Source organism: Taudactylus pleione, unplaced genomic scaffold, assembly GCF_031769625.1.
Source record: "Taudactylus pleione unplaced genomic scaffold, aTauple2 ptg000464l, whole genome shotgun sequence".
Taxonomy (NCBI): Eukaryota; Metazoa; Chordata; class Amphibia; order Anura; family Myobatrachidae; genus Taudactylus; species Taudactylus pleione.
Window position 1 is genome coordinate 135,278 of NW_028284866.1, and position 14,997 is coordinate 150,274.

Consider the following 14,997-nt stretch of genomic DNA (forward strand, 5'->3'; position numbering starts at 1 on the left):
GTACTTTCTCAGCTATTTGTGTCAGTCTAAATAGTACAATACATAGTGTACGTGTGATGGCAGAACATGTACAGAGAAAATCTTGGCTGGTTGCTGTTGTTCATGTTACAGAACATCCAGTTACAGTAGGGTTCAATGATTTCTGTGGTCTTTGATGTCTGAGTGCCAGTAACTACCCTGCAATAAGATCAAATGTTCCACAGGGAATAAAAGCCAAAGCATTTGTGTTGGTCCTAGTAACTTAATTTGATATAGAGGATGACTTTCCTAAGACTGTTGATACATAGAATCATTGCTGGGGTTCCCCCCATTCCCAAAATTAATGCACATATCTCATTTTGAATTCTCCAAACATCGCTACCTAGACATTGTTCTTACCAGACTGATTCACAGGTGATGCTACAGAGGGCGCACACGAGATCTACCAAAAGAACGGACCACTCCCAACGCAGAGCTGCCCAGACAGAGGTCTGCAGAGGTTAACACTTGGGATCCACATCTCAGAAAAGGTGGGTATGTCAAGGACAGGACATCAACTGCAAAGTGACTTCACATCATTATGGGCAAGACAGGTTACAGTCTCGTCTTAAAGAACATGTTTATGCTGATTTCTAAGCTTTCCATCTGTTGCATGATAAGATATCTTTCTTGAATTAATGAAAAGTCACGTTTTTGTTTAAATAGAAATGATTACCCATGACACCATGAATGCACCAGTGATGTGTAGTGGAGGGAATACGTTCCAAGTTACATCTAGAGAAACCACCCGCTCCACGGATTCTCTATACTCAAGTCTTAGCGTCAGCAGCTCAGAGCATGACAGGGGGACCTGGCACCACTCTGCCAGCCCCATGACCACCATTCTTCTCTCACTGCTCTACCTGGCTCTCCTGACGTTTTTCGGCAGTGCGGTCCTGCTGGCAGAGATACGTCACCACAGCCAGCAAAGTCACAATGTCCATGGCTTTCTCACCATGCTCATGCTAACCTCCTCGGCCTGGATGCTTTGGTTTGGGTGGATGTCCGCTAAAAACAAAAATATCAAGATGTACCAGGATCACCAGGCTGGAGCTAGCTGGCTAAAGGGTACGTATTGGCATTTGTACTCTGTATTCTAATTCCCCAGGTTATCAAGTCCAGGTTTTTAGAAAATGTCAGAAACACTGAAAGAGTTTTGATACTTTAAAAAGTCATATGGCTGAAGAGATATTATCATATTTGTTTTCATTTATTTTTAATTACGTAAATTGGAAAGGTGGAAAAGGGTATTATCGGGGTGCACTTTTTACTAAAAGAATATTTGAGTTTATTTTCACATGAACTGTAAGTAATCTTTCTGCTGGAAGAAACCAGGGGGTATAATTACTAAAGGTCAATTTTGATCTATTTAAAATCGATCAAAATTGATCAACATTAATGTTGTGTTTCTGGGGTTAAATCACACATTTGTAATACTTAAAAAAACAAATAAAAATTTTCAGTTAGTAAATGTGTGATTTAAAAATTGATTAAAATCGACCTTTTGTGAATACACCCCCTAGTCTGTACTGATAGCAGACCGAGGTCTCCTGGGCATTCCCGGAGTGCAGGAAACAGGATGTAGTCGGCATCCCGGCGCACACAATGGCGGCAGTCAGAATCCCGACGGCTGCGATCCCGATTGTAATAGTGTTAGGGTAAAGTAGAAGGTTAGGCAGGGCCGGCTCTAGGGGTGTTCGACCAGTGCGGTCGCACAGGGGCGCCACCTGTACAGGGCGCACCCCTCCCCAACATCCCGATTTCAGAGGGACAGTACTGTCCCACTGTTCCACCTGTGGGCCGAAGTGGCCTGCGGGTGGTCAAATCGGGAGGCTGGGGACCCCCACCCGCCGCAGCTGAGCGGCGCTGCCGGACTCCGGACCCTGAATGGATGCTGTGCCCAAATGCTCACAGCATCCATTCAGTGATGGGAGAGGGGCTGGGGGAAGCCCAGCTAGTGAGGCTCACCCCAGCCTGACGTTATTTGGAGGCATGCCATGCGAGCAAGCACCCAAAGAACGTTAAGCAGGGGGGAAGGCCTATGGTAATTAGGCCACACCCACATAGGGACGCCCTGTTAAGAGCCGGCACAGGGTGCTCCGACCCCTGGAGCCAGCCCTGGGGTTAGGCACTAGGGGAAGGGTTAGGGTTAGGTTGCGGGAGGTGAGGGTTCAGGTCAGGCTGTGGGGAGAGGGTTATAATACTTACCTGCATGCGACGGGATTTCCACCACCAGGATTATGCTGCTGGGATTCAGATCGCCAGAATTACAAGCGTCGGGACCACGATCAACCCCAGGCAACTATGGTATAATAATGAATATTCTATTTAAGGTTTAGTAATGTGTAAAACACTGTGAAAAGTAATACAAAGCATTGCAGCTTGGGTTCAATTTGCTTTTCTTTTGGCCAGCAATGCAGAAGTGCTTAATAATAAGACAGTATATTAGTGTTGGTGCAGCTGTAGTACAAGCTCAAAACACAATATAAAATGTAACAGTTACCAAATTCATCCTGCAGGTGGATTGTGTCTCTTTGCTTTGGCCACATTGGTATTAGACTGTCTAACTCTTGGATATTACTATGAACTGCATCAGTGCACACCAATACTGGTCACCTCGTTTCCCATTGTACAGGCCGTGTTCACCGTCATACAGGTGAGAGACAAGGACACCGCAGACTGATGTGATTTTATGTCCACTTAGCATACCTCTCAACATGACCCTCTCCAGGAGGGACACAATGCTCTGGTCCTGGACTTCCCTGATAATTTATGATTGGTGGAGGCTCCAGAGGTGGGGCTTGCAGCACAGTCCAAACTTCAAATAGGGGAGTCACACCAACTGCCAGTGAGTCCCAGCCAGTGATGTTTGGCAGTGTGTGAAATGACAGTTGGTGTGGCTCCCCTATTTGAAGTTTGAAGTGTGCTGCAGCCTCACCTCTTACCAGGGAAGTCCAGGACCAGAGCATTGTGTCCCTCCTGGAGAGGGTCATGTTGGGAGGTATGCCTTAAGGTGCCCACACACATACCGATGTCCTCACGATACGATTTTATGGCCAATTTCCTCATGAACTTTCACGGGAGCTCCCTTGCCGTCGTGATCACGATTTGGAGTTAAAAATGTCCAATCTGACTAAAGATCTATCTTGCAGCCAATGCATTGTATCACAGATTGGCTAATCTGCCCTACAGCATGGCAGATCAGAAGATGCGATGTACGACGAGCGGGGACGCGCATCGGCATCGTGCTCGCAAGTAAAACTCACGATTTGTACTTTTTTTTACCCGATTCGTCGTCACGATTCATCGAAATCGTCCAAATCGTTTAAAATGTCGCTATGTGTGTGGGCACCTTTAGGGGTAAATTTACTAAAGTGAGAGTTTTTAGAAGTGAGTTTTAGAAGAGATGTTGCCCATAGCAACCAATCAGATTCTAGCTATTATCTTCTAGAAGGTGCTAGTTAAATGTTAAGTAGAATCTGATTAGTTGCTATGGGCAATATCTCTTCTAAAACTCACTTCTAAACACTCTCACTTTAGTAAATTTATCCCTTAGTATTCCCCTTTTATCATTATGCCGAGTTTTGCATTGTGAGACGATGAATGATGAAATAACAGCTGCACCTTCATTCTGTCTATGGGGCATTTTCAATTTGGAGCGAAAAGTCCGTCGCCGGACTTATCGCTGTCATCTGAGGTTTTGCTATCGAAAAGTTATTGCGCTCGTCCCCGCTTTTCCCCTTATGCAATACCAAATCAGCGAAAACGGGGGAAAACGAAAAGTCCTGTAATTTTTGGGAAAATCAGCCTGACTCTCCCCAAAAGATGCTTTGACACGGGGGTTCACTGTGGGTACCCCCAGAATAGCCCTGCAAAAGGTATTTGGGGTCTTTGAATGGTCTCAATAGGTGCTATTTAGCGTCTTTGGGACGGTGGTGAAGAATAGCATTTAACCGAAAATAAGTAGTCCCATCAAATTTGGGCTACCTGAAAATGGGTGCAAGCATATTTTTAAGTGGCTAAAGTGAACTTTTTAAAAATTGTGCAAAACCACCTTCCGCAAGTACCTGCAACCAAAAAAACACCTGGGGCATATTTGCCCCCCCCCCCGCACTGAGTCTATTTCGCTAGTTTAAAACTTTGTCCCCCAATTATTATTTTTTTGCCCCCAAAATGAAAGTACCTTTATTGGGGTGTCCTGTGGTACTTTTTAAACATTTTTTGACACAGAATACATTTGGGGGCCTGTCCAAGGTGTGCAGGGTGTTTTTTGGAAGTTTGCACCCCAAAACCCCAAATCTGCACTTGTTCTCGCCACCTATTCATAGGTGATACTTTTTCGCTGGTCCCAATGCATAGACTTTTCGCTCTGGCGAAAAGTCGGGAAAATTGAATACAGGGATAAGTCAAACCTGTGAAAATGACATCATCGGCGATAATGGGTTTTCGCAGCCTAATTGAATACGGCCCTATGTCTTCTTCTGAGAGGAAATGGGGCCATGTGCAAATTCATTTCAAATTATTAGGATCATTTATGGATCATACAACTTAATGCAGAACTGTATAAAGAGTATAAAGAGTTTTTAGGTCTATTGAACCATCTATATTTGGGGCCTGAAACACATTAGAATTCGTTTTGCACTAAGTATGAGGCCTGACCTGAGTTCTCTGTGTTTTTGGATTGCATCATCACTAAACCTTTCCTAAGCACAGAGGCAGAAAATGTGTAATAAATAAAGCACTCGCCTTGCAACTCTTTTCTCTTAGTGTAATCTGGGCTTAGGGGGAGATGAATCAAACCTAAAGAGGAAAAGTGGGGAAGTTGTCCATAGCAACCAATAAGATTCTAGCTACCATTTTATAGAAAGTACTTGATAAATGATAGGTACAAGGTGTTTTGTCGCACTGGGCAATTTCTCCACTTGTACTCTTTAGAAGGATTGAAACATCTCCCCCACTTGTTTCTCGACTTATTGAGATACAGGCACCTACATAGCTAGCTCCTTTGTGCTTTTCCTTCCAGGTTTCCCTACTGTCATTCTATGCCAAAGTCTGCATACAGGAGAAGCAGCACGTGAACAGGTAATTGTGGGAAACATTTTCTCCAAAATGTTCTGTTACCAGGTTTCAGTCTAACATTTTGTTCTGATTTTATGCCATAACCAAACCGCTGTACAGTGCCACTCTTCTCATTTCAGGTTTGGCCTGATGCATACGCTTGCCACAAACATATTAATGTGGATGAGCGTTGTCCTGGACGAGTCCATGAAGCAGCTGGAGGAAATTTATGATCTCCAAAAGAAGAAGATAAACATCTTTGAATGTAAGATCTGTCTGTAAGCGCTAACACTAGCCTACCCATAGCCTTTTGAATAATACATTTTTATAATTTTTGTTGTTATAGTTTTCACTACTCATTACCGTTAATACATTTGATCTTGCGTTGACATGTGTAGACATATTTCTTCGTGTTCCAGCTCCTGGAGTACATACTAACAGCTGTGCCTGCGCCACGGACCTCTGCCACATCTTCCATGAAGGAGCAGCTTACCTTCACCCCTTCAATATTGAATTCAGCCTCTTCTCCTCGACAATGCTGTACGTTCTTTGGAAGAACACAGGCAAGGTGACTTGCACTGCAGCAGTTTCAGGACACAGCAGAGTCACCCTTCACATCAACGGGGCCTTTGTAGGTCTGATTCTGGGGGCGTTTGCCATCTCGGCAACGTTCGGTGTTATGATTAGCTTTGGTGTTCTTGCGAAGTCTCCAGAGACGGTTCCAGAGGCGTTGCGCATCTACTACCTTTTCAACTCAGTGCTCCTATCCGCAATGTTCATTGCTTCTGTAATTGGAATTGTAACATGCAGACTTCAGAAAGGATTTCTCTTTGATGACAAGTCTAAGAGTGTGGTCAGAAGCCTGGACATTACGCTCCTGATGGGAAGCTCTTGTGGTCCTCTGATGGTGTCCGTGTTCTCCTTAGTGGCCATATTCTTCCTGCACATTGAAGGAAATCTCTACATTTTGGATCTCTGTTTTTCCCTCTGTAAAACCATCCAGATACTTGGCCAAAATCTCTTTATAACCGAGGCCCTTTATTCTGGACCAGCTCAAGATAAATCCAATACATCAAGGGACTGGGTCTTCTCTATATCTCAAGGTTCAGCTAATGAAACCATGAAACACACAATAAGCAATGTGTCCGCAGAGTACGACAGTAAGAGCTCAAGCTCAGAACATGGGGCAAGTGTAAAGAGTTCCAAAATTATGGTGGATATGCGTACAGACATGCCTAAGAATCAGCGGGATACAAGCAGTGTGATGGACATTCTTCATTCCAGACACATATTCCAGGAAGGGGAGAAGCAGTCCTTTATTACAACCAGGAGAAAGATTCTGCAAAACATATCAATCCTGTTAATCTGTTACAATATATCGGTAAGTGCATTATTAGATGGGGATTAATAGATATCATACTGTTAAATGATAAGGATGTTACAACCCCGACCACGTAACCTAAATTCTGCATTGTTATGAAATATCCACTAAGCATTTAAAAAAAGTTTAACCTCTACAACAACATTTTTGGTAATATGTAAACCAAAAAAAAAAAAAGTTCTCATTTCAATTGTGTAACCTTTTTTGAAAACTTCATGGTGTTAACAGTAAGGGGTATATACACTAAAGTGCGGGTTTTTAGAAACGGAAATGTTGGCAATAGCAACCAATCATAGTCTAGCTATTATCTTCTATAAGGTGCTAGATAAATGTTAAGTAGAATGTGATTGGTTGCCATGGGCAACATCTCCACATCTAAAAACCCGTACCTTAGTATATACAGTATACCCCCTAAGAGAGGTGAGCGATAAATCCTGAGACCAAGATGAATGCAGTAGTGTGAGACATCACAAAGAAATGAGGTTAGGAAGTGGTCATTCCATTTTACAACATATTGTATGTTATTTAAGAATTGAGCACTAAAAGTTGGATGTACAGTATTGGTGCATTGAAGGTATGTAAGAAAAGACAGATGCAAGGAAAAGCATATTGTCTTAAGAAATATTAATAAATGGCAAAATCGTGTTTTCACTATAAGCTGCAATGAGAATATTGTTATTTACCAATTTAAAAATCAAATGGTAAACTCTTTTTCTGCAATAGTTGAAATGGAAATGATAATATAATATAGCTACCTAGCATCCTTCAGCAACCAGCAATTCAGAAGTGACTGTTTAATGTTGGCAATAATCATCAACGCCATTGCATATCATTGCACCAGCCCTCCAGTACCTGCAATAGCTACCCCTCCTAAAAGGTTTATCTGAAGATGCGTCCACCGCTCCTGGCACCAGGGCATGCATCAGTGATATGGATACTGTATTTATGTGTGCACATTTGTAATGCACAGGTGCAGATGTCCTCTGTAAAAAGAACATGCATACATTCAACTTTAAATGAACCCTGGGGAGAGCATGGGTTTTAATTCTTGAGATCTTCAAAATGTATCCCAGCAGGGGTGGAACAATGCATCCCAGGGCCTCACAGCCAAATTTCAGTAGGGGCTCCACAATACAGCTTTAGCCTTCTGGGTTGATTGGAGCCTCAGAGTGGTTGTTACCTGGCACTGCCAAACCCCCTTATGCCCTGTACCTCCACTAAGTAGTGGGGACGATAACATTTAAATGCAGCTCTGACATGGCTGAGGCTGGTGTATGTGACGTGGTGCAGTGATCACATGGCTGAGGCTGGTGTATGTGACGTGGTGCAGTGATCACATGGCTGATGCTGGTGTATGTGACGTGGTGCAGTGATCACATGGCTGAGGCTGGTGTATGTGACGTGGTGCAGTGATCACATGGCTGAGGCTGGTGTATGTGACGTGGTGCAGTGATCACATGGCTGAGGCTGGTGTATGTGACGTGGTGCAGTGATCACATGGCTGTGGCTGGTGTATGTGACGTGGTGCAGTGATCACATGGCTGAGGCTGGTGTATGTGACATGGTGCAGTGATCACATGGCTGAGGCTGGTGTATGTGACCTGGTGCAGTGATCACATGGCTGAGGCTGGTGTATGTGACCTGGTGCAGTGATCACATGGCTGAGGCTGGTGTATGTGACCTGGTGTAGTGATCACAGGGCTGAGGCTGGTGTATGTGACCTGGTGCAGTGATCACATTGCTGAGGCTGGTGTATGTGACGTGGTGCAGTGATCACATGAGCTGTGGGTGAAGTGAAAGTCCTCGCATACTGTAGCACATTGTCGTCAAGGTCACTTCTGTGTAGCACATGCATGTACTGGATGCAGACAGCTAAGACAGCTTCCATTTATCTAATTTGGGTTCAGAGATTCTCCTGTAGGATGACATAGATGTCCACCCGAACATATCTGCTTTAGTGCAATGCCTATGCTGTTTTTTAAGGTTATATAAACATCATTCTTATGCTGGCCACACACATGGCGATCTGCACAATTTCCCTTGAAACTCTCCCCGGCAGCTCTGCACACGATCTCCACACGATCTGCACACAATTTGGTGTCCAATCTTCATACAAACTCTCCTGCATCCAGACTTTCACAGTGCATCGCCTCCTAGATTATCAGATCAGCCCTACTGCACGGCAGATCTAACGATGCGATGTGCGACCAGCGGGGACGCGCATCGCATCATGATCGTGAGTGGGGACTCACAATTTACTGAGGATTTGGCCATATTTTACACGATCTGTCGTTCCAATGTGTCAGAATCGGCCAGGTCTGGTAAAATATCGCTATGTGTGTGGCCAGTTTAAGTTATTACATATCAGCATGCGCAATAGCTGTGCAGCCGCCGGGGTCTGGATCTGGAAGTAAAGTGATTGCATTAGTGATCACTTTTCTCTTTGCACATCTCAGGGATGGGCTCCTATCTGTGCATGTGATTATTCATGCATTCCTCTAGTAGAAATGATAATAATAATCAGGATTCCCAATGAATGGTAAATGTATGCGTGCATTCCCAACGAGATATGAGAGTGACATAGAGCACAAGCATCTAAAAAAAAAAATGGCCAAAGACTCTGAATTATACAGCAAACTTTTCTTTGCTCGATTTGTTCCTTGGCCGTATCATGATAAATGCTACAATGCAATCAGTGGCTTCCTGCCACTTTGCAAACACTGGGCTGTAATTATTTATTTTAACACAATTAATTCTATCATTCTTATTAAAAAAAGTTGCAGACTTATACTTTGCTGTAATGAAACAAATGACAACAATTTTCTCAACATCATCATGGTTTTGCTAACAACATGTATGAACTAATTTGAAAAAAATACAAAAATAAATGTTATAAAAATGTGCAAATCAATGTATCAATTAATAGGATGTTTATACAAATATATACAGTATCTTGCATAGTGAAAGGCTGCAAAATAATGAAACACCATGAGAGGGCAGACCTGAATAACCAATATACCACTAGGAGCACAAGATACTGACTGAATTTGCAAACAGCACCTATAAAGGTTTATGCTGTATTTACCAATAGATAAATAGATGATAGATTATGCTGTATTTACCAACGAAAATAAATAGGTGATAGATTATGCTGTATTTAGCAACGATAGACAGATGATAGATTATGCTGTATTTACCAACGATAGATGACAGACAGACAGACAGACAGACAGACAGACAGACAGATAGATAGATAGATAGATAGATAGATAGATAGATAGATAGATAGATAGATAGATAGATCGATAAGGATATATTTAAAAAAGTGCAGGTTTTTAGAAGTGGAGTTGTTACCCATAGCAACCAATCAGACTCTAGATATTGTTTTCTAGAAGGTGCTAGATAAATAAGTAGAATCTGATTGGTTGCTATGAGCAACACCTCCACTTCTATAAACCCGCACTTTAGTAAATAACCCCATAATGTTACAATATGATGTGCACAATTGACAGTATTTATATTTATAAATAATTTATTTACATAGCATGAACCATATTACACAACGCTGTTCAGAGTATATTAAATCATTCACATCAGTCCCAGCCTCTTTGACACTTACAGTCTAAATTCCCTATCACATGTACACACAGTAGAGTCCATTTTTTTTACAGAACCCAATTGACCTACCAGTATATTTTTGGACTGTGGGAGGGAACAGGAGCACCTGGAGGAAAAACTCCAGAGCGTGTAAACTGTTCACAAATAGGGGGTTAGTGGGAATTAAGCCCAGACCATGAAGCTTGATGCAGCCATGTGAAATACTGTGCCATCATACTGCCCTATCCAAAACCATCTCTGTCCAGGTGATTCACCACAATGCATACTTACCTCCTGGAGGGTGCAGGAGACTCCTGATTTTTCATGTAATCCCCCAGACTTTTGTAAGAGTGGGTATGTCTCCTGTATCCAACCCACTTTCTACTGAAGTGGGCTGGATGGGGAAATAATATTGGGAATCGTGGGTCCATTGGCATTTCTGTCATTTTAGCTTCTCCCCCTTCACACTTGACCTGGAGATGGGGCCTAATGACATGAATAGCCCTGCCCACCCCCCAGAGTGACAGCTGCATCTCCTCTCCAGGCTACTTCCGGAGAGGAGAAAGATAACTTAGGAAAGTACAGTACTGCCACAATGTGAAAGAGATCTTGTAGAACAAATACACACAAACATTCCTACACCTTGACTGAACTGAATGCCCTATAGCAACACACTATCCCACAACATCCACTATAATTACGCCTCTGCTGACGTTAATGCTGCACTCTTTTTGGGTTTTAAAATGTTGCAAAAAAAAAGCCTCTGAAACGCTGGTTAAACGGGGTACACACTAGAGCTATGTGTACCCGGACGATATGGCGGCCGACGGGCCAACATATCGTATCTGCTATACACATCAGAACGATGTAATGGAGGATGTAATGATCCCTCTTTCTGTCCTTCATTGCCTACCACGGCGCTGAATGCGATATCATCCGGTTGGACGTGCAGCATGGCTGACCAGACTTAGGGCCTCATTTCTCAACGAGTTTTATCACTCACAACGAGTGATAAAACTCGTTGCGTATGATAATGGTGTTCCAGCCAATCAGCTCCCAACTGTCATCTGCTTGAAAAATGACAGTTGGGAGCTGATTGGCTGGAGAACCATTTATCATATGCAACAAGTTTTACCACTCGTTGATAAATGAGGCCCAATATCGCTAATGACTGCGGGGGCGCGCATATTGGCCGTACACACTGATCGATCCGGCCGGCCGATATGTCGCTCCGATTTGCTCCAGCTTTAGATAAATACTACAAGTCCAGACAAGGAGACTCCCTGACAAAGTCCTTTTTAACAACAGGATTTATAAACAGTTATAGTCTAAAAACTGAAGAGAAAAAAACTTCTTCAATTATATATACACTGATCAGCTATAACAGTGGCTCTCAAACTGTGCGCCGTGGCACCCTGGGGTGCCTCAGGACGCTTGCAGGGGTGCCTCAGGATGGTGGTCCAGCACCAAATCAAATTATTTACGGTCAATGTAATGTAAATATGTGGGCAAACAGAAGCACAAACCTGTCACCACCACATAACTGACCCTAAGGATGACAGGTCAGCACAATTTACTTCACTTTAGTACATCAATACATTTTTTTCTGAATTTCTCAATAACAAACTTAAACTTAGGGGTGCCGTGAAAACAATGCTGATACTCTAGGGTGCCGTGGCTCAAAAAAGTTTGGGAACCACTGAGCTATAACATTAAAATCACCCATATAATATTGTGTAGGTCCCCCTTGTGCTGCCAGAACAGCTCTGACCTATCGACGCATGGACTTCACAAGACCTCTGAAGCTGTCCTGTGGTATCTGGCCCTAGGACGTTAGCAGTAGATCCTTTAAGTCCTGTAAGTTGCGAGGGGGGGCCTCCATGTCTCGGACTTGTGTTTCCAGCACATCCCATAGATGCTTGATCATATTGAGGTCTGATGAATTTGGAGGCCAAGTCAACAACTTGAACACTTTCTCATGTTCCTCAAAGCTATCCTGAAAAAAATTGCAGCATGGCAGGTTGCATGATCCTGAAAGAGGTCTGCTACAGTGTATGTAAAAAACCCCCCCGCAAATTATCAGACTCTCAAGTGCACATGAGCACTCTGACCAGTCTGCGGCTACACAGTAAGTTGCTATGCACTGTGTGTTCCTATCATAACAAGCAATAACTTTTTCAGCAATGTGTGCTACAGTAGCTCTTCTGTGGGTTTGGACCAGACAGGGAAAGCCTTCATTCCCCCCTCGCATCAATGAGCCTTAGGAGCTCATGACCCTGCTGCTGGTTCACTGGTGGTCCCTCATTGGACCACTTTTAGTAGATACAAACCATTGCATACTGGAAACACCCCACAAGACCTGTCATTTTGGAGATGCTCTGACCCAGTTGTCTAGCGATCACAATTTGGCCCTTGTCAAAGTGGCTCAGATCCTTACATTTGCCATTTTTCCTGCTTCCAACACATCTACTTCAAAAACTGACTGTTCACTTGCTGCCTAATATATCCCACTCCTTGATGGGTGTCATTGTATCGAGATAATCAATGTTATTAACTTCACCTGTGACTGGTTTTACTGCTATAGCTGATCGATATACGTCACATGTTGGGGCCAGCAACATGGTCTCTATTTTTCCAGCTCAGGTGTGTTAATACATCTTCCAAAGATATTTCAAAGTCTTTTTTTTTTTAGTTTAATCCAATATATGTATATTATCAGCCATAAGAAAGTCAGGGTGTCCTCTGTCCATAGGGACATGATACATGATGATGGCAGCATTAAATGAAGAGTATTCTACACTATGTAGACAAAGTGATTGGACACCCCCGCACAAGCGAAATGCATACCATGTATACCATTGCACACAAGCTCCAAATGGCCACTAATGTGGCGGTTTCGACAAGAACACTTCGTAGGGAGGCCCATGCACTTGCAGTTCTATGGAAACAAGAAATGTTTTTATCCGGATGACAATGCCACCTGTCATGTTTCCAGGACGACACTAGACTAGCATACAGAAAATTCAGCAATCTGATGGACTAGCCATCTCAGAGTCCAGATCTTAATCACATTGAGAACCTCTGGGATGAATTGGAGTGACGGGTGCGTTCTAGACCAACTCGACTTTCTTCAGTGTCACAGTTGGTCATTGTACATAAGGCAGAATGGAAAAACATACCGCCTGCTGCGGATCCAAGACGTTAAGGACAGAATGGTGTCTGCAGTAATCACTCCACGTTGTGGACCTACAAAGTACTGACGTCAATAAAATCTAGTTGATCTATTTGCTCTCAGTGTCCAATCACTTTTGTCTACATAGTGTAAGTCTATAAGCTAAGCTTCCTGTATTTGAAAGCCTTAACTAATTAAATGATGTTACTTACCATTTTTATTTAATTTCCTTATTTATATATAAAGTATTTCACAATAAATACTGTTTTGTACTCTCCGCAGGTTTGGATCTTATACGCCTATGGAACCCGGCCACATCTGGTCAGCCAAATTGAACAGTCCTTCTATGGCTTCACCCTCTGGGTGATCATTGTAAAAATCTCCCTTCCCCTGGGAATTTTCTACCGCATGCATTCTGTGGCCAGTTTGTTTGAAGCATACTGTAATATATGTGAAGCAGCCGCCTGCCAGAAACCCACTGACTCCTTTGTCTTCAACCCTTGACCATCGTTGAGAAGTCCCAATTCAACACAATAACATCCATCCTATCTACCAGATGACTGCTGCTTATATCAGTAACAATGACCTGTCCCTTCTGTTCACTGTATATAACATGAACTACCCATAATAGTTTTAAATGTAAAACCAAAACTAATAAAGTTTGCTTAGGCCATGAAACCTACAATAAACTGTTGTACTTTCTCAGGGGCATATAAAATAATGAGGAGGCCCACGTGAAAGGTTACTGCGTGTGCCCCTTCCCTGAGTACAGGGGGGAGAAGAAGAGCCTTATAAGCGGAATTTGATGTGTTCAGTTTTGCACATGCTTAATTTGAGAAACGATAGGCCGTCCAGGATGAGGTAGCAGAGAGGCACAACAAGACCTAAGCAAGGCTTGAGGGAGAGAGCTCAGGAAAGGATAGGTAAATCTCAGTAGCATCAGGGTAAATGTGGTATTGGAGACTGAACGAGCTGATGAGTTTTCTAAGTAAGGAGGTGAAAAGTGAAAGGTCCAGGGACAGACCTTTGGGGAATATTAACAGGTAAAGGAAGAGGGGGAGTGGGAGTGTTAGAGGTAGAGACAGATCAGTGAGGTAAGAGTTAAATCATGAGAGGACAGATTCACTGAGACCAATAGAATGGAGAGTTTTGGCCGGTACACACTAGATGATGTCTAGTGTGTATGACCTTGTTAGCAATGGGACCAGGTAGGGGTGCCAGCATCATCAGTGACATAGCGGGTACACATTGGCCGATGTGGACGATATGTCTGCCCGATCCGCCGGATCGGGTGACATATCGTCTAATGTGTACCGAGCTTTGGAAGGAGGAGTGGGTGAATGATGTTGCACCAACTGATGTTTTAAATAAAGTTTTGTCTAATGTATATTGGCGGGATGTAATAATCATCACATCCGCAATACATTAAATCCCACCACTAATTGGGTATATACCGGTGTTAATTAGTATGTACTTAGGAATGCGATTACAATCGCAAAAGACAGCTGTCCCAAAAAGATATGTCCTTTGCAATAGAGGTACTTCCGGGTTTAATACCCAGGAGTCCCTCTGTGCATCCGCAGAACAGAGTGCACTGCTGCGAGGGACGCTGGGAGGGACGCTTCCCAGAAGACATTGGTAAGAAGCCTATAGGCTTCTATTGGGTAACGGCATCTAAAGATGGCGTTACCCACCAGGTCCACGCTCCCGAATGTAACACATTCCGAGCTTGGTAGATATGGAAATGCGGCCTAAACTACAAAAATTTAAT

The 14,997-nt window shown here is 43.2% G+C and overlaps 1 protein-coding gene across 1 annotated transcript; it reads left to right on the forward strand.

The window, feature by feature from the left end:
• The first annotated feature begins 686 nt into the window (after positions 1–686).
• On the forward strand, positions 687–13,730 carry LOC148504623 (proton channel OTOP2-like). The gene is made up of 6 exons (XM_088448669.1): positions 687–1,086; positions 2,538–2,674; positions 5,042–5,100; positions 5,217–5,341; positions 5,496–6,457; positions 13,509–13,730. The coding sequence occupies exons 1-6, from the start codon at positions 687–689 to the stop codon at positions 13,728–13,730; spliced, it is 1,905 nt and encodes a 634-aa protein (XP_088304795.1).
• Positions 13,731–14,997: the final 1,267 nt, after the last annotated feature.